The following is a 22,796-nucleotide window of genomic DNA, read 5'->3' as shown; positions in this document are numbered from 1 at the left end:
AAAAGGAAACACTTATTGCTGTAGTCACCATATTTATTTTGTTGGTTTTGTGTAAATATTTTCTTTTATTCTGTGTATTCCTTGCTAATGACAAGTTGTGAAGATGGAGTCAAACTATTGTTTCATGTAATGTTTACAAGACAGGGAAAAACACAAGTGAAAAATATCCAGCAGACAAACCCTTTCACACAAATAAAACAGAGACAAAGTGAGTGCACAGTGGTTAGTAAGGAAAATATGTATAAAACTACACTATAAGAAAACGTAAGCCAAGCTTAACTTTCTAAGGCCTTCTGAATAATGTTTAACAGTCTTAACTTATTTTTGGTAGCAAGCCTTGTGCTTTTTTACTTATAGCAAAAATGCAGCAAATGTTCTCTGGAGGTTAAGGCCAAGAACATCACAAAATGTACAAAAAAAAAAAAAAAAAAAACTTGTATGAAAATGCATGGGTTTACATGGACCATCTCAGGGTCTCAGCAGTATGATTATCACTTTAGCATTTTTTTTTTATAACACCACCTTTTGTAGGGAAAGCAAATCCTGCAACATTTCTTACATTTCTTGGTGGCCCCAGTAGTAGTACTGAGACAAGCAGACACTTCTTACTTTTAATCAACAGGTAATATTTAATTAGCAGGTCTCAATTTTGGAGTTCAGAGGAATCATAAAGAGTTTTCAGTAATCCAGTGTTGTTGCAACTCCAGTGCCCCACAGATGGCCACTGTGTTGCAGCAGTTGTTACCACTCGAGCTCCACTGGATATTTTCCAGTAAGGCAGGCGGTGCAGTGTCCAATTCTCTTGCTGGACTTACTAGAACTGATCATCTCATCTTTCTGGAGGGAGGCAATTCCCTCTTGGACAGCTGACACCAGGCCCTCCACACTGAGATACTGAACACTGTCGGCACCTTAAACAGGAAAGGTTTAAGCAGATATGGGTTAGCAAGTCAGAAAAAAATGCTATATTAGAAAACTCAGTGAAGTCATAATATATTCTTCAACTAAAATCTACAGTTATTAGTGCATTGCTGTAATTGCTTTGGTGTGTGTGGGTTTTGTTAAGGTCTAGGCTAAAGTGGACCCACCGATGTAGCCAGCAATGTCCTGAAACTCTGGCTTGTTGGCGATGAGCTCCTCCTTGGTGGGAATGTTGATACCCATGTAGCATGGGAACCTGATAGGCGGCGAGGCAACTCTGATATGGACCTGTCAGAGGAATTTCAAGGCAAGAGACAAAACTACCAGGTCAACACAGAGATACGCAGAGTGAGTGTGTAGTATCCTGGACAGCTATTTCAAGCTCTGGACAACTAACCTCTGTTGCTCCAGCTTCCTTCAGTAACTTTATTATGGGAGAGATTGTGTTGCCCCGGACAATGGAGTCATCGATCAGCACCACTCGTTTCCCAGCAAAGTTGTCTGTCAGCGCGCCAAATTTTTTGGCCACTCCCAGCTGCCTCAGACGAGTGTTGGGTTGAATAAACGTCCTCCCAACGTAGCGGTTTTTGCACAGAACCTCTATGTACGGCAGCCCCGACTGCAGAGTTACACCACAAGAGGACAGGTTAGCAGGACGATCAGGGGTGCGGTGTGCAACAGCAGAATCAGCTGTGAGCAGCTTGCAGACTGACCTGCCATGCGTATCCCAGAGCGGCAGGAGTAGCAGACTCAGGCACAGTGCTGACTACATCCGCATCTGTTGGGGCCTCTATGGCTAGCTGCCGACCACAGCGCTGCCGGACAGTATACACCATCTGTCCTGCAACACCGCGGAATAAAATGTGCATTCAATTGCAAAAACTAAAACATCTACTCTCAATGTATCTGCAAAAAGCTAGGGACAACCTTATTATTATTATTATGAGGAATTAGGTTATGGAATGATATACTGCTAATAAATATTCATACCTTCAAATATGGAATCTGGTCTTGCAAAGTAAACATATTCAAAAATGCAGAAGGCAGGCAGGTCTCCTTCAGGACGGGGGACGACACTCAGGGACTTGACTCCATGTTTGGAAATTTGGACTATCTCTCCTGGCAAGACCTCCCTGTAATACCTGAGCACCAAGAAAGCCATGAAGAACGGGCACAGCTGACAGCACCACGGGCTGCCACGGCACTAAGGAAGATGGTGAAAACTTACTTGGCACCAATGGACTGAAAGCTGCACGACTCCGATGACACAACCCAGCCCTCGGTGTCCCCCTCTCCAGCACCTGATGGGGGAGCAGATTATGTGGTTTAATCCATATGCTTACACCTCTGACCTCTGGTGAAATCTTGTTTACCAAAAGGGGACTGTGACAGAAAAATGCTGAGCACTGACAGTGTGACAGGAGGTGGAGCATTTTTTAAGATAAACACATGATGTGTACAGCAAAAGGGGTTGTAGTGATAAGAATCTTCTTTATTGGCCAAGTCCTTTTAACACTGCTGTTTTTAATGTGGTTGTTTTCCAACAATTATTATTTTATTTACCTGCTGTATGATTTATCCTATCTCTCAATTATATAGTGTATTGATGTTTTTAATGTGTCTGTTTTATTTCATTTTTTTTTATTATTCTATTTGCTTGTTTTGTCCTGTGTATTCTTTTTTAATTGTCAAGTGTATTGGGGTCATGTTGCACAGTGATTCTGCATCTTAAATTAGAGACTGATTGATTGTGCATATAAGGAATTTGTCTCTGTTTTACAGTAGCTTGTAGTACATTACATACACTCAGTGGCCACTTTATCAGCTCCACCTGTACAGTCTAATGCAGTTCAGGTCAACAGCTCTGCCATAAATTCTACCCTTTAAGAAAGTTTATAATGTCCAGTTTTTGTTGCCATTGTAGAGAATGTGTAAATTTAATTCTGTGTTTGTTATTGAGGTTGTAGTTTGCAAAGGTCTTGCACTGGACTACATTATATTGAGGTGTTTCTATTTTTTTGTCCTCCTTATTTATATACATGAGGGGGGACAGAATAGTTGAAACACCTCTCAATAAAATGCAGTCCAGAACAATAGCACCATTAACTAGGAGCTCAATGCCCAACACAGATTTGAATGAACACCTCTATTACTGTGATCAAAAGAAAACCCGAGCATCATAAAAGTAAACTGTAAATGGCAGAACAGTTGTATTGGATTGTGTTAGATTGTGCAAGTGTACCTAATGACGTGGCCACTGAGTGTATATCACAGTCAATCATACTTGAAATTTAACTCGTTTGAAGCTGAGTGTTTAAGATGTAGCAAAATATGTAAAGTCTGAGTACCTGAGGTGTGCAGTTTAGAAATGGGGACAAGGCGTCCGATGCAGAGGGGCCGATTGCCATAAGGGTCGCGGACAGCATAGATGACATCTTTGTACATCACCAACAGCGAGTACGATGTAGGGGTCTCTGTCATCAGATTTTTAATTCTGCAGGACAAATACCATTTTTTTAAAAAGGCATTACTTTACTGGTGATGTAAATGACAGTTTATATTTACCAAGGTTTTTTTGTCAAAACACTGACCTGGCCACCCAGTCTGGTGCATCTAACTCCTCCATAGGTGGGGTCAGCGCCAGGAGCTGGGTGATCAGCTCACTGTCTGAGCTGGTGGACAGGCCGACACCATGGCGCATCACCTGCAGGGAGCACTTATGATTAATGCACTACACATACAGGGGAATCATTTTACACACACACACACACAAGACTATCAGTTTCCTTGCATAAGCTTTGCACTGCATGTGGTGGTTTAAATTATACTTGGGCATACAAACCAAGTGATTACAACTTATGCATCAAGATGGCAGCAGCCATGTGGAGGCAGTGTAGTGCTAACCTTTTTGCGCAGGGCAGAAGCATTTACCAACTCTCCATTGTGTGCCACAGCAATTTTGCCATGCAGTGTGTCCACCACAAAGGGCTGGCAGTTCTGCAGCTCTGAGATTCCTGTGGTTGAGTAGCGGGTGTGACCGATGCCCAGGTTGCCATATCGCAGCTTCAGCAGGGCCTCAGGAGGGAAAGCACTGCTCACTAGCCCCATCCCCTAAAAATGGGAAAATTAACCATTGAGCATTGTGGGTTATCTTTTCAGTTACACACACACACACCAAGCACAAACAAAAAGCTAAACTACAGCCATGATGTTTGATGGCAGAACAGAGCAAAATCTAGATGTGATGGGAAACATGGGTGTCCTTGTTCTGAGGCTCTAACCAGCAAGAGTTTTTACAACCACGCTATTTGAAGTTACTGTCTGGTGTGTGTGTGTGTGTGTGTGTGTGTGTAACAATAGCAACAGCAGCTTGTTGTTTTGCTCAAGTTTAAAACTGAAAGTGGTTTGTCTGTACAACAAACTGCTGTTACTGCCATTGCAAATGCAGTAGGGCTTTGAGGTGTTTTTTGGTCACTTCTACTCACGCTTGATTGCCACATTAAGATCGGCTTTCAAGCAACCCTTGAATACTGGTCCAGCCTGCAGGCAGCAGACGTGAGTGTATGACCCAGCTCCACCAGTACACCAAGATCTTCCTCACAAATTTAGTAGCATTTTATTTATTTGCTTTAATTATAAGCCGGGATTTACCTGCCATTTATCACTCCTGATATTTGGCAGTGTTGGTCATGTACACAGGCTGACTGTAACTGGACAAAGAAATCATTCAAGTGTAAGTGTGTGTGTGTGTGTGTGTGTGTGTGTGTAGCCATAAATACTGCGATAAGACGTCATGGATCATATTTAATGCAGCTGTTAATGTACCGGGGAAAAAAGGAAAAAAAAAACACAATCTGGACTGTGCTGTGACATTTTTCATTTTTCATTTTTCATTCTTTCCAAACGCTGCTCAATGATCACATTTTACCTTGTGGGTTGCGTATGTAGGTGGGCTGGCTCCATTACTTGTGACAATCCCAGCACTTTCCTGACCCCTGTGTAGAAACAAGCAAGCCACATATAACCTCGTTGAATAATATGCCAGAGGCCACTGAAAAATAAAATAAAGAGAGCTCACTGTGCCCTTATGTAATTTAAGAAGTTAAACACATGAATCAGCTTGTTTAATAGCAACTGCTTGATGAAAGCCTCCAGGCAAACCAAACCAGTTTGATACAGGGATTGTTTTCAAGCAGTACTGAAGAGGGCGGAAAAAAAGATGTGTGTGCGGTGGCAGTGGAGCTGCCGTATATGGAGAGTCGTCTTGCTGCAGTTTCAGCCTATTTACCAAGCTGCTTCTCGGATTACACTTGGTCCCGCCCCCACACCACACAGCTTAAGCCAGTAGTGAGGCTGCTTTGCTACATGGAGGCGTTGCTTTCAGGCTTAACCGCCTGGTTGCCTAGGGAACTGGGCAGCAGAGACAGACGGGTTGGGGGAAAAGAAAGCGTTTCCAGGTCAGCTCAAACATGGAGAGAAGAGCAGAGAGACAAAGAGGAGGTGATAAGGAGGTGGTAGAAGTGAGTGCCGCGGTGGAGAGGCAATGGGGGGAAGCAGATGTGCTGGCTCTCATGTCAGTGTGGGAAGAGGTGGGAGCTCAGCACATAGGTGAGAGCAGAAGCACATTTGAGTTGATCTCAGAGCGTCTGAGAAGGCTCAGTGTTGTGCGCAGCTGGAGGGAGTGTCAGGCCAAGTGCAGGAGCCTGGGACTTCAGAGCAGGAAGACTGAGGCGGCAGGCACATCCAACTACAGCCAAGGAGTGGAGTCCCACGTAACCTCTAATGGAAGGCCAGTGGAGGGCTGGGAGGAAGAGGAGGAAGAAGGGGCTAATGAAAGAGGAATCTACTCTTCCTCAGTCACAATTCCAATGCAGGAAGGTAACTGTAGGTTGATCCCAAAGAGTGGTTTTAATGATGACAATATTACAATGCTCAAAACATTTTAGCACATTTAAAAAAGGCAACTGACTGACCAGGAAATCCAAAAACAAAAGCAAAAGCTGGCATGCCACTTGACCTACTTTATCCTCAAACCAAATTAAGTGATTTACTACTTGAATCTGGTTCTAAAATTGTTCCACAAATTGTAATCTAATTCTGTAAATCTATAATTAACATTAACAGTAAAGAAGTTGGATACTGAATCCAGTAAAATTTGTAATCAAAAACATTACAGCATTAAGTACAGTGTATTTGATAGAAAACACTGTGTGTGTGTGTGTGTGTGTGTGTGTGTGTGTGTACATATGCAGGGATCAAGAGTCGGATTCTCCCTTACACTCAATGTGTGGCTGAAGAAGGGGGCCGCCACTGGACAGATGAGGAGGTGCGAGCGCTGCTGTGTGTCTGGGCCGACCGCCGTATTCGAGAGCGCCTCAAGTGCACGCTCCGCAACAAGTCCATCTTTCAAGAGATGTCCCGGCAAATGCAGAGGAGCTTTGGAGTGGTGCGCAACTGGAAACAATGCCGAACAAAATACAAAAACCTCAAGTATGAGTACAAGACTGCCAAGAGCGCCCAAGTGGCTGGAGGTAGCAGTGGCGGCGGCCCAGGGAAGTACATGAAGTTTTTTGATGAGGTGGAGGCCATCCTTCTGGATAGAGGGCTGGATAATGAGGCCCAAGAGATGCAGAAGAGGCTGTGTGATGGAGAAATGGGAGCAGGGAGGCTGGGATCACCAGCAGGCCAGACAACACAGATAAGAGGTGTTGAAAATGAACTTGTCATTGAAATTGATGATGGTAAGTAGTCTGCACTGTGCACAACATGATTTGGAACACAAGGTAAAAATCAGTTTCCTATTAAAGACTTGTTTTTTTTTTTTTTTTTTTCCAGATGACAACAGTGATGATTATGAAATCGATGTAGAGATGGAAGCAAAATGGAGAGGAACAGGTACCCCAAATCAAATAATCCATGCATACAGTTTGTTTACTTTACATGGAAATCTTTGCTTGTTCAATACTGTATTCTCTGTGACTCCAGAGGCCCATCTATCACCCACAGATCCATCCAGCTCTGACCAGTTCCATGTGGTCACGGTGTCAGACACGGGTCGAAACTGGAGTGACCAGGAGGTGCGGGCGTTGATTCAAGTTTGGTCTGAGGAGGGCGTGTGCAGGCAGCTGGAGAGCTCGACCAGGAAGAGGGACATCTTTGTCCAGATCTCCAACAGGTTGATGCAGCAGGGCATTGAACGTGACTGGAAACAGTGCCACACCAAGTATAAAAACCTCAAGTACCTGTACCGCTCCTTGCAAAGGGGTAAGACTGATGGCAACGATCCGCGACGCCTTATGAGGTTCTATGACGAGGTGGATGCCATTCTGAACCGCACAGTTAACGGATCTCCATATAACATGGGATATGCAGACCAGGCAGCAGAGTCAAGTGGACTGACTATATTGGAGGGCTGTGAGGTGAATGGCAATACAGATGTCACTTTGCCAAAGCTGGACAAAAGGGATACGGTGACGGGAGCACGAGAGGAAAGACTTTGCAATTCTGATTCTGGCCCGTCTGTGAGTCTTGAGGTTGTATCACATAATGAAAAACTGACGCTGCATACAGGCAAGGAGCGCAGCTTGTATCAACACCACAGATTCATGAGTGAGCCCGATTTCATCATTCATATCTAGTACATCATTGATGGATTATAGAAATGCACCACTGACATCAGCTGGACCAGAGAGGAATTCACAATGTCCAATAGCATTGAACTTTTTTACTGACGATGCATTCCTTATACCCCCCAATTTTAAAAATGTCATGTCAGCAGCAATTGACAAAATACATCAATACTTACCAAACGATTTCCAACTAGATAGGCCTATTGATTGCACCTCTAGATATTCAATTCAATTTTATTTGTAGAGTGTCTAATCATATCAAACGTCAAGGCAGAGACCTTTACAGAAACCCAACAGATACTGGGGCATCTGCAGTGTGGACATTTTATGATACCCCAAATTTGTTAAAACGCTTTTGTGTCTGTTTGAGATAATGTTTGTATTATACCATCAAATTAATTAATTTGATGGTATAATTCAAACATTATCTAACTTGGCCTGTTAGCCTACATCTCAGGCTTTGCTGGTTTGAATTAAATATTTAATTAAATATAAATAATTAAATAGTGACCATTTCAGGAACATTTACATTTCTAGGTGAAGAAACGCTCTTTCATCGTTTTTCCTGAGAGGAAAGGGCACATTTGATTTTGGAGACTGGCTCACTTTTGCAATCCACTCTGGTGCAACCACAGAGCCAAATTAGATCCTGTTTAATTTAGTCAGCAGAAAAAAAAAAAGTAGCACACTGAAGCCTTTAAGTAAATGTTCATACTTTGTAGAAAAGCATCAGTATGTTATGAACTTACATGATGGGCATATGTGCACTATAAAATAATGTAGACATCTTGATTGAGTAGTCCAACATTGTGCACGTGGCATGTGAAATCTGCAGTGGAGTTTTTTCTTCATGAGAATGGTCTTTGTTTTCTGTCCTTTAGTGGTGTGCTTGTTTTACGTTGCAGGCTCTACTGAAACTGGGTTAGACACAGACGATACTTTGCCAACAAGCAGAGGAGTGAAGAGGAAAGCTGTGGATCAAGGTCTGAAATGCGCCTCTTAATTTGTATGTCACAAGATTACACTTAAAAATCCACAATCTAAAGACTATAATTTCTAATTCAGGGACCTGGTCACGTTATTTGCCATGAAGTTTCTTAATGACATTATGGCCGACAGCTGGGTCATAACTGCTAACACAGAGGAAAAGTCATGATGAGGTCCCGCTATTAGACTAAAAGGGGGATTTTTTTCTGGGATAAGCGAATGTTAAGAACAAGCTGGATTTTGTGTCTGATGATTCTACATTACAGAACTAAAGGTTTCCAGGTCACATATTCAGATCTTTTTTTCTCAATCAGGCATGTGTCCATAAAAATCTAAAATGTCATATCAGTGTTCATCCATCTTAAAAACATTTGTGCAATTGAGAAAACAAATCCAAACCTTTCCCTTATCTTGCTTGTATTTACAGATAACACACTCAGGATAGCGAAAAAACTGGATACTGGGACTGATTTGGCCAATCACATGGATTTCCAGTGTAAAGAGGAGCAGGATCACATCCCGATAATAGAGATCAATTCGGTCTGTTCAATGGCATCCCCTAATCTGCCTCCTGACAAGCAGGTAACTTCAACTAATGTTAACCCCATGAAGTAAAAAAAAAAAAAAATACAACACATTAAGAAATAAAGGTGCACTACACAAACTATTGAATGGTGCATAAGCGAGTGTGCAGAAAAGGCATGAATGCTGCTCCGTTGGATGAACCTGCACATTTAATCCTTTTCTTTACAGAAGAATAGTCACACAATAGTCACAATATGAGGAGTTAAACAATAATAGCGACTTTATCATGGTCTGTGTTAACTCGTGTAAAAATGCTGCAGTGTTTTCAGGGGGTATACAGATTAAAAAATATATATATATAACCTACTAGGTAGTTTTTACAGGAACAGTACAGGTTTTATGCAAAGCAGTCATCACGCATTATGAACACATGCAGCATTCCTGTCTTATTAGGAGTCTCCTTTTTCTCCTTGAATGACAAGTTTGCCACGAGTCCGGGCTGAGAACCAGCACATTATTCTGCAGCACATTTTCCATTTGTTTTATTGCCAAGAGTCAGTCATGCCACCTTGAAATAGTTGTAGTGACTAAGCCACTGTTGTTTACTTCCGATAACAAATAGATTCTCACTCTAGCCTTAATGGTGCATGCCTTATAAGTTTTTTGCCCCTCCCCCGTGAAAAATAACCGCTAACGGCGCATCTAATACATTTCTGATAAGTGGTGCGATGATGACTAATGAGACTTGATTTTTGTATTTTTTAAAGACACACCGCCTAGAGACCTTACATGTGCGCCTCGTGTTTTGTTTTGTGGAGGTGATGGCTCCCTAATTTCCTCAGATGTCTGCTTCATACTTTCGCTTTGCATTGTGTAACATAAAAAAGGGGGGACATCACCTGTAGATCTGGCTCCACGTGACAGGTAGTATTGTAATATCTTGGCGCCAACGGGGTTTCCTACCTGTGCTGTAACGCCACGAGCCCCAAGGTGAGGACCTGCGCCACCTCCAGCTGTGTCGGCCACTCTCCGGCCGCGACGCATCCAAACACCCCGCACTCCTCTCCGATGCCGGACTCCTCAAACTCCATCGTATCTCTGCCGGTCCCCGGACGTCCCGTGCGTTCCCCTTCAGCGGGCAATCAGCGCGCGCGTGCGTCTGTGCGTGCCTACCACTAACTACGCAATGACAGACCACGTGCCAGCAACGTTGTCTACAAGACAGCTCAACTAGTTAAAACAAAAGTCCAACAAACAAAACCACAGCTGGCATTTTCAACCGGTTGTTGAATTGTAACTTCGAGCAAAAGCTTTGCGACCAAAAAAGGTGAAAAACAAAAACGAACTCTTGCCACAAAATGTCGCCGGCAACGAGAGATGATAATAATTAATCGAACTGGATCACATCAGACATCCTGATCTGACATCTTGAATTGGCTCTTAACTTACACACACGTGGTAGTTTGCGATGCGGATGAACACAATTAAAAAAAAACTAACAACTAACCAACTGGATAAATTTGTCGATTCAACCGAATAATTGATTTCTCGTGATGCCTTTTATCAAATCTTTTGAAAGGCTGAGCCCGTGGTGAGGACACAAAACAGGGATAGTTTAGTGATGGGGAAAAAAATCTTCGTGTTGCACATTTATTGAGACTGGGGAGTGTCCCCTCCATGTGGTTGAAATGCGCCGCTGTGATTGGCCGTGTGAGTCGACGGAGTGTTTTGATTGGCTGTTGCAGGGCGTAAGATGCAGACAGACTTCCCTGTTCTCTCGTCTGCGCGCCTGCGACTCTCTACGCACCAAGTTTCCCCTCGGCCGCAGGTTCAGTGGTGTAACTTTTATTTTACAACTTCTGCCTTGCTTGTGTTGTCTTTCAGGACTTCAGGTGCACAAGGAACATCATGGTCTCCACACCAGGTACTGTCCAATACCCAGATCTTGTTACATTTTGTTTCCCTTTATTGCTATTGTTTGTTTATTTATTTATTTATTTTTGTACGTGTTGTATTATAGTACTCAGAAATTGTTCAAAAAAGGGAAAAAAAAATTTTCAAAGTGTTGTTCAAGTGCGCTGATTCTGATTTTGTGTGTGTATTAGAGCTCAAGCTTGGCCAAAAGCTGAATGAGGGAAAGACTAAACAAATCTTTGAGCTGGTGGACCAGCCCGGCCTGGTTCTGGTCCAGTCCAAAGACCAGATCACAGCTGGAAATGCCGTGAGGAAGGACCAGATGGAGGGCAAGGCCGCCATCGCCAACAAAACCACCAGCTGCGTGTTCAAGTTGCTGCAGGAGGCTGGTGAGCATTTACCAAAGGGCAAATGAGGTTGCTGTGTGTTTCCGCCTGACTCAGAGGACGCTGCATGTGGAGTGGAGCAGTTATGAGGAAAAAAAAAAAAAACTTCATTTCTGATTTGGGGAGTCTTTCTCCATGCGTAAACACATTTCATTTTGTTTATCTTTTTGAAATTAACATAAAGAATAGTTGTATAGCTGCTACATGAGGTTAGGTATCTGTACAGAGCCTGAGCCATGTGGCCCAGCTGACATCCCTAAAGACATGATGCTCAGTAATGTCTGACCTTTACGTTCAAGTCCATAAAACCCCACCTTTCAAAATGACTCTCCACCTTGCATTAATTTAAAGTAATTGGATAATTGTGCTCATGTGCCCCTCATGAGTGTAATCCATGTGTTCGCCACTCAGTGGTAATTGCTGTCTTGTGACTGAGACTTTGCTTCTTTATAAATCACCAGAATGTGACAAACCACATCCTCCACATCTACTCAGCCTTCATCTCGGCATAATGACAGCTCTCGTTGATGATTTGTACATCTTAAAACCATTGATGTCTAAAAGATCAGTCTAAGACATAGCAAAGTATACTTGGTGCACAATTAAAATACTGAACTGGATTTTTATGATAATTTCATTTGGCTCAGAGCATGTGGTACATGCAATGTGGATATAAAACAAATAAAACCGGCTTTTACATATATTCTAAATCTGTAAAAAAGGCATTTGCAAACACTTAAATGAACAGGGCTGCTCTTTATCTAACACATTGCTTTATATTTATCGTGTGCTCCCTTTCTTGCAGGAATTAAGACTGCATTTGTGAAGCAGCACTCAGACACTGCGTTCATCGCAGCCCATTGCGAGATGATCCCCATCGAGTGGGTTTGTCGGAGAGTGGCAACTGGATCCTTCCTCAAGAGGAACCCAGGAGTGAAAGAAGGCTACCGCTTCTCTCCGCTAAAGATGGAGATGTTCTTCAAAGTATGCGTGTCATGTGTTCTCTGGGGAATGTGGGCTGATGCAAATCAGAGGCCAAAGAGCCAAAGTATACTGTACCTGCTTTTGTTGTTGAAATCGACCCTTTTTACACTGTTTCTTTTGTCTTTGGTGTAGGATGATGCCAACAATGATCCTCAGTGGTCTGAGGAGCAGCTGCTGGAGGCCAAATTCTCTCTGGCCGGGCTCAGTATTGGCCAGTGTGAGGTGGACATCATGAATCGCAGCACCGTGGCCATCTTTGAGATTCTGGAGAAGGCCTGGGCCACTCAGAACTGCACGCTGGTTGACATGAAGGTACATAGTGTAACACTGCCCTCTGCTGGTCATTTAGGATCATGGTATCTTAGAGCAACTACTGTTCTACTGAGCTATTGTAATTCCACAACTGCTGATGAGTTTGCTTTTTTTTGTTTGTTTGTTTGGTTTTTTTTTTAACTTGTAGATAGAGTTTGGTGTGAATGTGACGACCAAAGAAGTCGTCCTTGCTGATGTGATTGATAACGATTCCTGGAGGCTGTGGCCAGCTGGAGACCGCAGCCAGCAAAAAGATAAGCAAGTAAGAATTCACCAGTTGTCTTGTTTTTGTGCGTTTGCCACTTCTAATATTTTTTTTTCCTAAACTACTGTAATACATAACTGAACTTTTTCACCACTAGGTATACCGAGACCTGAAGGAAGTCACACCTGAAGCAATGCAAATGGTGAAGAGAAACTTTGAGTGGGTCTCTGAAAGGGTCAAGGTACGCTGACCTAATTTTAGTCTCCATGAGCAATTTGACCTTTACCCTGCAAGATCAAGAAATGACCTACATTGTTTTACCAGAGCAGGCTTTAGTGTTTGCCTAGAATCGACAGGACGTGTTGTTGCAGTTCATTCCTCTTTTATCACTTTAGATTCCCCTTTGAACTTTAGCAGAGTCTCTTGATTCAGTATTTGTACAACAGTGGAAAACAAATGCCGAGTTGTTGCTTCTCACCTATGTTCAGACACATCTGCTGAATTATCTCCATACACAACAAGAGCCTTTACCTCCATGCCTTTTAGTGGATTAGTAAGGCAGTACATTTATGGGCTCATGAGTGCTGTGTTTGTCCCTAGCTCCTGCTGGAGCCCCAGGCCAGTGGCAGGGTGGTGGTGTTGATGGGCTCCACCTCAGACATGGCCCACTGTGAAAAAATCAAGAAAGCCTGCGCCTCCTATGGAATCCCCTGCACGCTGAGAGTCACCTCGGCACACAAAGGTCCCGATGAGACACTCCGCATCAAAGCTGGATATGAAGGTGTGCATTATTCACTTTGAACAAAAGCTTGAGCAAGCTTTTTGTCAGCGGCATCAAAGTGTCTTATCTCTTCCCTGCTACTTCAAAACTTCAGGCCCATCAAAAACAACAAATGCATAGTGTCAGCCTTGGAATACATAATTCAAAAGCACTTTATCTTCTGCTGATTGTGAGGTTTTGTTCAGTTTTAAGTATGGAAAGTTATTCTCATCTACCCAAAATCATTGTCCATTAATGCAAACTAAGGAGTGTCTTCCCTAATCCATTCAGCTTTTAACTAGAAAAAAATTATTAAACACAAATTTTTGAATTTTTGCACAGGAATAACTTTGTCCAAAACCTCAACTTGTGAATTTATATTTAATATCTTGTACATCTGTGAGGTATCAATAGATCATGTTCAGCATGCTGGCTCTCACTCCTGATATAACCCAAATCCTTGAGTTACTTCCCAATTTTTTGCTACCCATTGAATTTTTTTTCCTTTTAATTAAATGGAGATTGTATTGTCATCTCAAAATTGTATGTATTGATCTATGTGCTCTTCCTCAGGTGACGGCGTGCCCACCGTGTTTGTGGCTGTTGCAGGCAGAAGCAACGGCCTCGGTCCTGTGATGTCAGGAAATACCGCCTACCCCGTCATCAACTGCCCACCTCTCACTCCAGACTGGGGGGCACAAGATGTCTGGTCATCCCTTCGCATGCCAAGTGGTAAGCATATTCAGAAAAGTGCATTTGACATTGTCACAGGCAAGATGATGATAATTATCATTCTGCATGAACCTCACTTTTGTTTTTGTCCTGCAGGTCTTGGCTGCTCCACCGTCCTCTCCCCAGAGGCTGCTGCCCAGTTTGCTGCCCAGATCTTTGGGCTAAGTGACCATCTGGTGTGGTGCAAGCTGCGGGCCTCCATGCTCAACACCTGGGTGTCTCTCAAGCTGGCAGACAAGAAATTGCAAGCCTGCAGTCTCTAAAGAGGCTGGCGACCTGTTGGAGTCTAGTGTGTTCTTATGGGGTTCCACTTCCTTTCAGAATCACATCTCCTTTGTTTACCCTGCACAAACTTACTCACAGTACTAAACCTGCTTGTACTTCAGAAAACATTCCATTAAAGAGATTTAATTAAATGAGCTTCTGGGGTTCCTCATTCACCAACTTCAAAAGTGTTAAAATTGGGCAAACTACCAAGGGCACTTAAATTAAGAGTTTTAAGAGGAATAATTGGTATGGTGGCCCCCCCTCCCAAGAAAAATCACTTTTAGTTTGCACTGTCACATGCTGAGGTATATTTATTCAGTGCCACATTTTCATTTGAAGTATTTCACCTTGATACCTAGCCACTGATGCCAAAAAAGACTGTCCAAAGTGCACTGATTCAGGTGTGGCTGTATATCGGCACTATGCGGCTGTTCTCTGACAGTAATCTTTCCCGCGCCATCTGAAACGTTTATATCCCCCTAATAATTGAAATGACTCTTGCACAAAGCAATCGCATGGCAAGTCTCATTAAAAACGTGGTCCAATTTTAATCTAACCACAAGAGGGAGCCTGTAGTCCCTGTGGAGAATTTAATTCTAACCTATTTCTTCATCCCCGTAGTTTGGAGCCAAGGGAATGAGTCAGAATATCATGCCACCATTTTATTTTTTACTTTTATTACAGCACAGCTCTCCCTTTTGATAACAAATAATGGATATAACAACCTATGAACCGCTCAATCTTTTGTCCATGTGTGGGTGGCAGTGGGAGGATGGAAGTGCTGAGGGTAGAGTGGTGCAGATGAGTGGAGGGCAGCTGATATCTGACAAATTCCTCCGCGTTTTAATTTGGAGCGTTGCATTTTATATTTAAAAAATGCAATTTACCCGAGTGTATCACGGAATCTATATGCAACCTACTGAGAAATGAGATGCAGTCACAGAGCTGAAATGGACACAATGTGTATGTCATAATGATTCTGGGTCTCCTAGACAACCGTAACCTGGCAACAATCACTCTACATACAATAATCTGCTTTTCCCTTTCCAGCCCTCTCCTTGCTCTCATGCTTTTATGCCAAATTTTTATCTCTCTGTCCCTTCCTGCCTTCCTGGCCTTTATAGTTTTATACCACCAGTCATCCCCATGGATACCACATTATCTGAGAGAAAATGACTGTGGTCATAACATGAATCATCAGCAAAGTCTGACCCACTAATACATTCTAAATATGCGTGACTATGACTTTTATCTTTTGCTTTTACTATTGCTCGTACTATTTCCTGCTGCCTGATTATTCACTGCGATGAGCAAAATGAGGCGACCTCTGCTTGTTTTGTAATAACAGATCCCAAGGCAAAACACAGACTTTCGCAGGACTCATAAAAGCAATTTATTTTGTTCTCAAAACAATACGGGTGGCAACTATATCACCACTACAATCTATTTACATATGTTCTAAGACAGTATCTTAATGAACACTCTTCAGTGTTGGATGCTGTGTACAAAATATCTATTATCCTATGCATAAACATCACTTCTACCTGGTTGCCCCTCTCCCTGCTCTTCTTTGCTGCGTGCACACCTTCACCACTCATGACATCGCCCTGCCATCGCTCTGGCAGCTTCACATTCATGCCTCCTCATCTCTGTAACTTCCTTGTATTTCTCTGCCTCGTATCCACTACACTGTTCTATTACTCTCTTTGCCTTGCTCTCTTTGTATATTACATTACTTCCAGCTATCTCTGTTAACAACCTAGCCATTAAGCTCCTCCTCCACCATCACAGTGCTCCCAAGTCGTGACAGGACCGGGACTTCTGCCTGAGGAACTTGCCTACTTCTCGCTCTCTTTCTCGGGGATACCGGGGCACCAAGCTGGACAGGAAACGCTTGGCACGGGAGGTTATGCTTTCACGCTGGCCCCCTCCGCTCATGTCCTCCCCGCTGGTCCCTGGGGGCCACGGGGCCTGGCCCCTGGCGAGCCTAACTGCACACTCCAGCAGCTCTGGGGTCCGGTGATCTAGAGAGGCGGAGATCTCGATGTACAGGCAGTCGAAGAGGGCTGCACTGGACATGGCCTCTGAGGGGAGAGATGCAGAGAGGAGGGGACGGCATGAGTGATGAGAGTTAGAAAAGCAGAGGGAGAGAGGTCAACTGTGAATAAAGGCAGCTGTCAAGGCTTAACTCTATTTACATTGAGGCTGAGGATATATGGTGCTATCTGGTGCATCTATCTCAGTAAAATGATGAAGCTCATTTCAAATCTCTTTGCCCGAATGCAATAAAGCTCACCTCTGTTTGACCTCAGAAACCAAGCCTCTGATCACAACCAGCATGTGGCATAAACATGCCACGCCCCAACTCAAGACCACGACCACTGAGAGGTTCCACATAGTGAATTATTATTTTAATTATAATTATTATTAATGATAGATGTAATTTAGTAGGAATGGTAGGGGTGTTTTGGCCCACAAAAACCTCAGACCAATTTTGTTGTGGGTCTGTTCTCGATACTTTTCTTGCATTATTCAATGATATATAATACTCCTCCTCCCCACCATGTCAAACACGCACACACCCTCAAACACACTCATGCACATGCAGGAGCCCATGCATGGTGCCAAAACAAATTAAAAAGTCACTAAATGGGTGAAACAAAAGGGTGACAAACAGCTAGAGGCAGCTCAATTCACTTAATTAGCTGTAATTAAAATCTCATTGATCAATTGGAGATTAAATTATCTCTGGTGGTGAAAGAAAACTGAATAGTGAAGAAAATTTAATTATCTGCGATAATGGCAGTTTTTTTTTTTTTTTTTAGCGGATATCTGTGGCTTTAGTCTGTGGTTTAAGACAATAATAGTCACAAACAGAGGGAAAACCAATGAGAACATGTCAGAGGGGGGAGAGACGAGTGGGAAAAGTAAAAACAGGAGAGGTGTGGGCTTTATTTTTACTAGGAGGCTGTGAAGCAAGTTCTTTGAAAGGATGGCATTATTTTGGTTACACCTAAGAAAGCTCCTGGCCAGACGTCTGTGTTTTTCATTGTGCAAACAGACTTCAAATCGGTGTAACCGTGGAGACAGAACGCCATGCATGTGGGTTTTTCTATGCAGGTGTTCATCCTGATTTAGTATACAATAGACACTTGCATTATATTCAGTGTTTTGGTGAAAATGGTTGAAATCTGGACATGAAGTGCACTCACTGTGTGAATGTGGCTCTCCTGCTTTCAACTATAATCATTATTCCCCTCGCAACTCCCACACTGGAGCTGCAATGCTGTGCCATTTACATTTTCCCATTATTCCCCCTGTATCAGTGTTCCTTATAGATAGAAAAAGCTGAAAATGTAAAGACTAACTGAGAAGAGGACATAAAAACAATAGTAGGAAGCAACAAACTCAACAAAAGTGTAAGAAAGCGGAGGAGAAACAGGGAGTTTTGTGTATATAAGGAGAGGCAGTAGCAACAAAGGCATCACCACGTGTTGCAACTTGTGTTACCTTGAGGGGTGACCTCACGTGAGCGGACGAGGTCACTCTTGTTACCGACGAGGATGATTGGAGTTTGTGGCTGAGTCTCCCTCAGGAGAAGTCGCAGCTGAGCGGTGCGGTGGAAACTGCGCCTGTCTGTCACCGAAAACACCAGAACACACACCTCACACTGCAGAGCCAACAGGTCCTGAGGGATGGACACAGGGATCACAGCCAGTGATATGGTTTCTCCCACTTGAAACGTCAGGACATGGACAGAGCAGTGGAAGCCCAAGCAAGGTATCTTTAGTTACAGCATTATATTTGGCATCGTGCATGAGAAACCCAATGTCTACAGCTGCCTAGTTTTGCTGTCATTGCAGATGTTAGTGTCCTTGGTTACCAGAGAACACAGTGCCACAGTTTCTAAAGCACTTGCAATCACAGGGCACAAAGATGTGTGTAGTAAAGGCAACACACTCCAGTACTGTTGGGAAGCGTGGAGAATGTTAAGACTTTAATTTCAAGCCCGACTGTAAACACACCATGGTCGTCAAAATCTGCCAGGCAAATTCATGAGCATTTGGACAGGTTTACTTCTGATTGTTCTCATAAATGCCGCTGTTAAAGCCTCAAGTGCAGTGTAAAAGTAACAGAGCAGCCTGGAGTAACAGTACACTGTCCTTTGGTTTGGTGGCAAATTACTACAGTCGATAGCACTACAATTGACTTCAAACTCCTGGTGAACCGTGCAGAGAGCAAAAATCCATCCACTTCACACAGCACGCAGACACACTGCCCACAACACAGATATCCTTGAGTAAATCCTTCAAAGGCCACTTACTGCACTTCAGCTACTCTATAGGGAGTGCTACCTTGGTCCATTCACTTTTCATTTAATTTGAATTGGATATCAATTGGAAACTGAGCAAAGACCAAAACACACTCTTGCACATTGGTGATTGAGACAGAGCATAATGCTTGGAAAAAATAAGCGGTTTCTTTAACAGGCGAGCATTATAGTCTCTATCGTAGCATAAATAACTAATTATAGAAATGGTGAAACACAGAAATGCCTGCATCACAAAGACAGATTGTGTCAAGAGGGTGTCTGTTTTGTGTTTCCAAACATCCTCCTCAATCAGAAACACTAATAAAGAGCTAATGCAGTCATTTGACACATCTGCTCTGTGGGCAGCTCTCACTCGCTCTCTCTCTCTCACATCCACACACAGATGCCTCTGAACTGAGCCCAAGGGAGAGAGGAAATGTGTGGAAAACAACCTGAAAATGAGCTCTCTACAGTAAACCAGGGCTAGATGCACAAAAACACTTAAATTCTCATCTACTGCTGACTAATACGCTGCCACGTTTATTTTAGTCTTTCCTGGATTTTGCTTTGCATCGGGTTTTGTTTTGGTGCCTTTAAATCAAGTGAGTGAATGCAGTTTCTTCAACAAATAGAAAATGAATATTGCATACACAGATACAAAATTCACTTTGTATCTGCGTATGCAATTTTCTTTTGTTTTACCTATTTTGGGTTTCGCCCCTTCTCTTTGAATTACTTTCTGATATTCATCTTATTCCCTGTGCTGTATTGTTTTGTCTATATCTGCTCGCTTCCAGATTATCATGTTATAAATCATTTATTGTTCACAAAAAAAAAAAAAAAAAAAAAAAAAAACGATGCACTCGGGCAGAAACCCAGGTACTATTCCCCCAGTGTATATACAGACAGATAGACACAAACAACACTATGACTCAGTAAGATGCACAGATGCATGTATGGCATATTGTAATGACAAAAGCAGCCCCATGTCACAGCAACTGAGTGTGTATAGGTGTAGCGAGGAGGGCTCAGGGGCCTAATGAGGGAGCAGGGAGGTGAGTGTGGGAACTCGGAGGTGTGTTGTTTGGCTTACCTGTCTCCAGTTGTCATAGATAATGATGATGCTCTCCTCATCATCCACGGTGACTGTGCGCACGTAGCCCTCCCCTAGGGACAGGGAGAGCAGCAGTTAGGGCTCAGGTGGGAGATGCGTACTGGGATTTGTTTACCTGCTTTGGACTGCAAAAGGGACAACGGCTTTCACTGCAATGCCATTTTACCGCTCTGTCATAATGTAAACTGTCACCATTAAGTACACACACAAACACACAGATATTGGTTTGTACCGTCAGAATCCACCGATGCAGTCCTGTCCATATCTCCAGCGAGGGTGATAGCCAGGGATGACTTCCCCACCCCGTTCTGCCCCAGAAGGGCGATCCGCAGGGGTCCATCTTGCCTGCCCTCTACCTGCCCAGTCAGACTGTCATCCAACGCTGGGCTGAGGCTAATTGGCGGAGGAGAAGGTCCAGCTGCCCCTGACATCCAATCACAATCATCGTGCACAGCTTCTTCCCGTCTCAGCTGGTGCTTAATTGGCAGAGGGGTGCTTCCTCTGCGAACCGTTGGGGTGCTGGACAGAGTCATACCGTCACACTGGAGGAGAGAGGGACCTTGTTACAGCACATGGACTCAGTGACCCCCTTTCACTGCTCAGACATGGTACTGCTCATGCACCAAAAAAAAAAAAAAAAAAAAAAAAAAAAAAACACAGAGCCTGGCAACTGGCTGTGACAGGGCCATGCTGGATCCACTGTGATGCCTGATGTGTGTGAGTGTGTGACTTGAAGCTCTCAGTCAATAATTGGTCTAATTTGTCTTGTCACGGAAGAGCAATAATCAATGTGCAGCAGGTTTATGGCAGAAACAGCAAGGAGTTGAGTTTAACTTACAACGGGAAGCTGATGGATCATGTCTAAACATTTTCTCCTGCTTGTTAGACCACCAACACACACACGCACAATCACGCACGCACGCACGCACACACGCACACACAGTAGAAGAGCAGAGATGCACAAGTACCAAATGTGCCTATATGTTGCTGTACTATAAATTCCTTAATTATAAACTACCCATTGTCATGTCGAGCAAATCAATCATCACACACACACCCTGCGACATAACTCAAAGCTGATTGGCTACCGGGTTATAATGCGGTCATCAACGGTAAAGCTTTCTCCGCTCCAGCCCCGGGCAGCCTACCTTAGCCGGTGTTTCCTCGTTGCTGATCCTGTCTTCGGGCGCATCTGTCGGCATCTGCAGTCTGAAATTCACCGATCAGGATTAAGACGCTCAGAAAACAGAAGCCCCCCAAGTGCTCACCCGCCCACCCACTTTATCAACCCAATCAGCTCGACCTCAAAGCCGGTGTGATCTCTCACCTGTCACGCGGCTCCCAGCAACTACAAAGTCTGCACGGTTTGACTCCCTCTCTTTTCTCTCTCTCTCTCTCTCTCCCTCTGTTTCTACTTCTGCTTCCCTCACTTTCTCTCTCTCCCTCTATCTCTCTCTGGCATACACACACTTTCTCTCCCTCCCTCTTTCTCTTTTTTTTCACACACACACACGCACGTACTCCCTCACTCTTACGCGCACGCACGCACACACACACACACACGCCCGCGCGCAGGATCGGCTGCTGCTACCTACACACTTCTCCCTCCACCATATTTAAGACTGGTAAAGTGTCGGGGCCCAGGTGCATTTCTGACAATCCCCGCACTACGAGCTGAGTACACAGTGCACATGACTCACTGACTTGATGCGTGATGTGCTCCCCAGAGTTTTTTTTGGTTTCTGCAGGTAATATTAGCTTCCTCCCTGCTCAGGAAATGTTGTCAAAGGCTATTTTTGTAAGTAGGCTGCAGCGCCATCCAGCTCAGACAATGCAATGCCTCGAAAAAGCAAAGCACAGCCTGCAGGCATGAAAGTAGAGCGGCGATGTGCGCAGGGACAACATCCATCAATTTATTTCATGCGACTCTAATTGACCCTTGGCAGATTGGGGCGATATGGGATCCACCGCTGGGGGGCAGCATAACACAACTCTTTGCGTAACTGAGGTGTGTGTGTGTGTGTGTGTGTGTGTGTGTGTGTGTGTGTGTGTGTGTGTGTGTGTGTGTGTGTGTGTGTGTGTGTGTGTGTGTGTGTGAGCGCGCGCGTGCACGTGTCTCCTGGAGGAATACATGTTTTAAATGTGTCATCTGGGTATTCCCTTGGGCAGAAAGAGGCATGACAACCCACTGTGGAAGTACCCCCCACACCCTCACCCCTCTCTCTCTCTCACTCCCTCTCTCTCTCTCTCCCCCTCTCTTGCTCTTCCTCTTCCTCCCTCCCTCCATCGCCCCCTCTTATTCACGCTCCCTGTGTCTCCATTCTTTTTAAAGACAGTGTTCAGTCACATGCCACACAGGTGATACTTTAAGTGTCTGTTCATTTGCATTCATTCAATCAAGTCATTGCTATTTATGTATCCAAGGAGTGTATTTTGGTCCTGTTTTTGGTCAGAATGTGAGTGTGGACATGAGTGAGTGGAGCGGTGGTACGTCCCTTCCACACAATGCCACAATGGACTCCGGCAGTGAGCAGTCAGGGCGCTATTATAGCCCTAATCCTGCCCCTATTATACCGGCCAGAGAGAGAGCGAGAGACACAGAGAGGGAGGTAGAGCCGAAGGTGAGGTCATCCCAAACAGCGCTCACCCAGGGTCACTGCCTCACTATAGAGGGACAGAGAGAGAGAGAGAGAGGTGGGAGAGTGAAAAGGGGTACAGGGCGAGCCACAGAGAAAAGGCCTGCAGAAG

At 44.0% G+C, this 22,796-nt stretch overlaps 3 protein-coding genes across 8 annotated transcripts; 1 reads left to right on the top strand and 2 right to left on the bottom strand.

Annotated features, from left to right (window-relative positions):
* Window positions 1-15: 15 nt before the first annotated feature.
* On the bottom strand, window positions 16-10,266 carry ppat (phosphoribosyl pyrophosphate amidotransferase). Its single transcript, XM_030049301.1, has 11 exons — window positions 10,026-10,266; window positions 4,850-4,916; window positions 3,826-4,032; window positions 3,513-3,625; window positions 3,270-3,415; window positions 2,150-2,222; window positions 1,912-2,063; window positions 1,635-1,762; window positions 1,319-1,540; window positions 1,089-1,209; window positions 16-911 (listed from the first exon to the last, which is right to left on the bottom strand). Exons 1-11 carry the CDS (start codon window positions 10,151-10,153, stop codon window positions 742-744), a joined length of 1,527 nt encoding a protein of 508 aa, XP_029905161.1. The 5' UTR covers window positions 10,154-10,266; the 3' UTR covers window positions 16-741.
* On the top strand, window positions 5,376-14,771 carry paics (phosphoribosylaminoimidazole carboxylase, phosphoribosylaminoimidazole succinocarboxamide synthetase). 5 transcript variants are annotated; one of them, XM_030049295.1, is made up of 15 exons: window positions 5,376-5,805; window positions 6,174-6,662; window positions 6,757-6,816; window positions 6,907-7,530; window positions 8,456-8,533; window positions 8,965-9,119; window positions 10,947-10,986; window positions 11,168-11,365; window positions 12,168-12,346; window positions 12,479-12,658; window positions 12,807-12,920; window positions 13,021-13,104; window positions 13,464-13,644; window positions 14,197-14,355; window positions 14,452-14,771. In XM_030049295.1, the coding sequence occupies exons 1-15, from the start codon at window positions 5,391-5,393 to the stop codon at window positions 14,616-14,618; spliced, it is 3,123 nt and encodes a 1,040-aa protein (XP_029905155.1). In that variant the 5' UTR covers window positions 5,376-5,390; the 3' UTR covers window positions 14,619-14,771. The 5 variants fall into 5 exon arrangements, with proteins under 5 accessions (XP_029905155.1, XP_029905156.1, XP_029905157.1 ...); XM_030049296.1 differs by having other exon boundaries at window positions 5,376-5,799; window positions 14,452-14,618; XM_030049297.1 differs by having other exon boundaries at window positions 6,928-7,530; window positions 14,452-14,618.
* A 1,225-nt stretch (window positions 14,772-15,996) lies between these two features.
* On the bottom strand, window positions 15,997-21,468 carry LOC115358058 (GTP-binding protein REM 2-like). 2 transcript variants are annotated; one of them, XM_030049842.1, is made up of 6 exons: window positions 21,376-21,468; window positions 21,197-21,257; window positions 20,281-20,590; window positions 20,028-20,101; window positions 18,133-18,310; window positions 15,997-16,706 (listed from the first exon to the last, which is right to left on the bottom strand). In XM_030049842.1, exons 2-6 carry the CDS (start codon window positions 21,248-21,250, stop codon window positions 16,408-16,410), a joined length of 915 nt encoding a protein of 304 aa, XP_029905702.1. In that variant the 5' UTR covers window positions 21,251-21,257; window positions 21,376-21,468; the 3' UTR covers window positions 15,997-16,407. The 2 variants fall into 2 exon arrangements, with proteins under 2 accessions (XP_029905702.1, XP_029905701.1); XM_030049841.1 differs by lacking the exon at window positions 21,376-21,468 and having other exon boundaries at window positions 21,197-21,332.
* Between the last annotated feature and the right edge of the window lie 1,328 nt (window positions 21,469-22,796).

Source organism: Myripristis murdjan, chromosome 4 (genome assembly GCF_902150065.1).
Source record: "Myripristis murdjan chromosome 4, fMyrMur1.1, whole genome shotgun sequence".
Taxonomy (NCBI): Eukaryota; Metazoa; Chordata; class Actinopteri; order Holocentriformes; family Holocentridae; genus Myripristis; species Myripristis murdjan.
Note: the sequence above shows the minus strand (reverse complement) of the source record. Positions and strands in the feature narration are given on the sequence as shown.

Bases quoted from the DNA above. Each gene is read 5' to 3' on its own strand.
- ppat (XM_030049301.1), bottom strand. From the start codon at position 10,153: ATGGAGTTTGAGGAGTCCGGCATCGGAGAGGAGTGCGGGGTGTTTGGA. The intron at 4,917-10,025 runs GTAGGAAACCCC...GTTTCTACACAG, and splicing joins CTCGTGGCGTTACAGCACAG to GGGTCAGGAAAGTGCTGGGA. The intron at 3,626-3,825 runs GTTAGCACTACA...TGCTCCCTGCAG, and splicing joins CTTCTGCCCTGCGCAAAAAG to GTGATGCGCCATGGTGTCGG.
- LOC115358058 (XM_030049842.1), bottom strand. From the start codon at position 21,250: ATGCCGACAGATGCGCCCGAAGACAGGATCAGCAACGAGGAAACACCG. The intron at 18,311-20,027 runs GTAAGCCAAACA...TCCATCCCTCAG, and splicing joins TCTATGACAACTGGAGACAG to GACCTGTTGGCTCTGCAGTG. The intron at 16,707-18,132 runs GTAACACAAGTT...CTCTCCCCTCAG, and splicing joins ACGTGAGGTCACCCCTCAAG to AGGCCATGTCCAGTGCAGCC.
- paics (XM_030049295.1), top strand. From the start codon at position 5,391: ATGGAGAGAAGAGCAGAGAGACAAAGAGGAGGTGATAAGGAGGTGGTA. The intron at 6,663-6,756 runs GTAAGTAGTCTG...TTTTTTTTCCAG, and splicing joins TGTCATTGAAATTGATGATG to ATGACAACAGTGATGATTAT. The intron at 13,645-14,196 runs GTGTGCATTATT...GCTCTTCCTCAG, and splicing joins CATCAAAGCTGGATATGAAG to GTGACGGCGTGCCCACCGTG.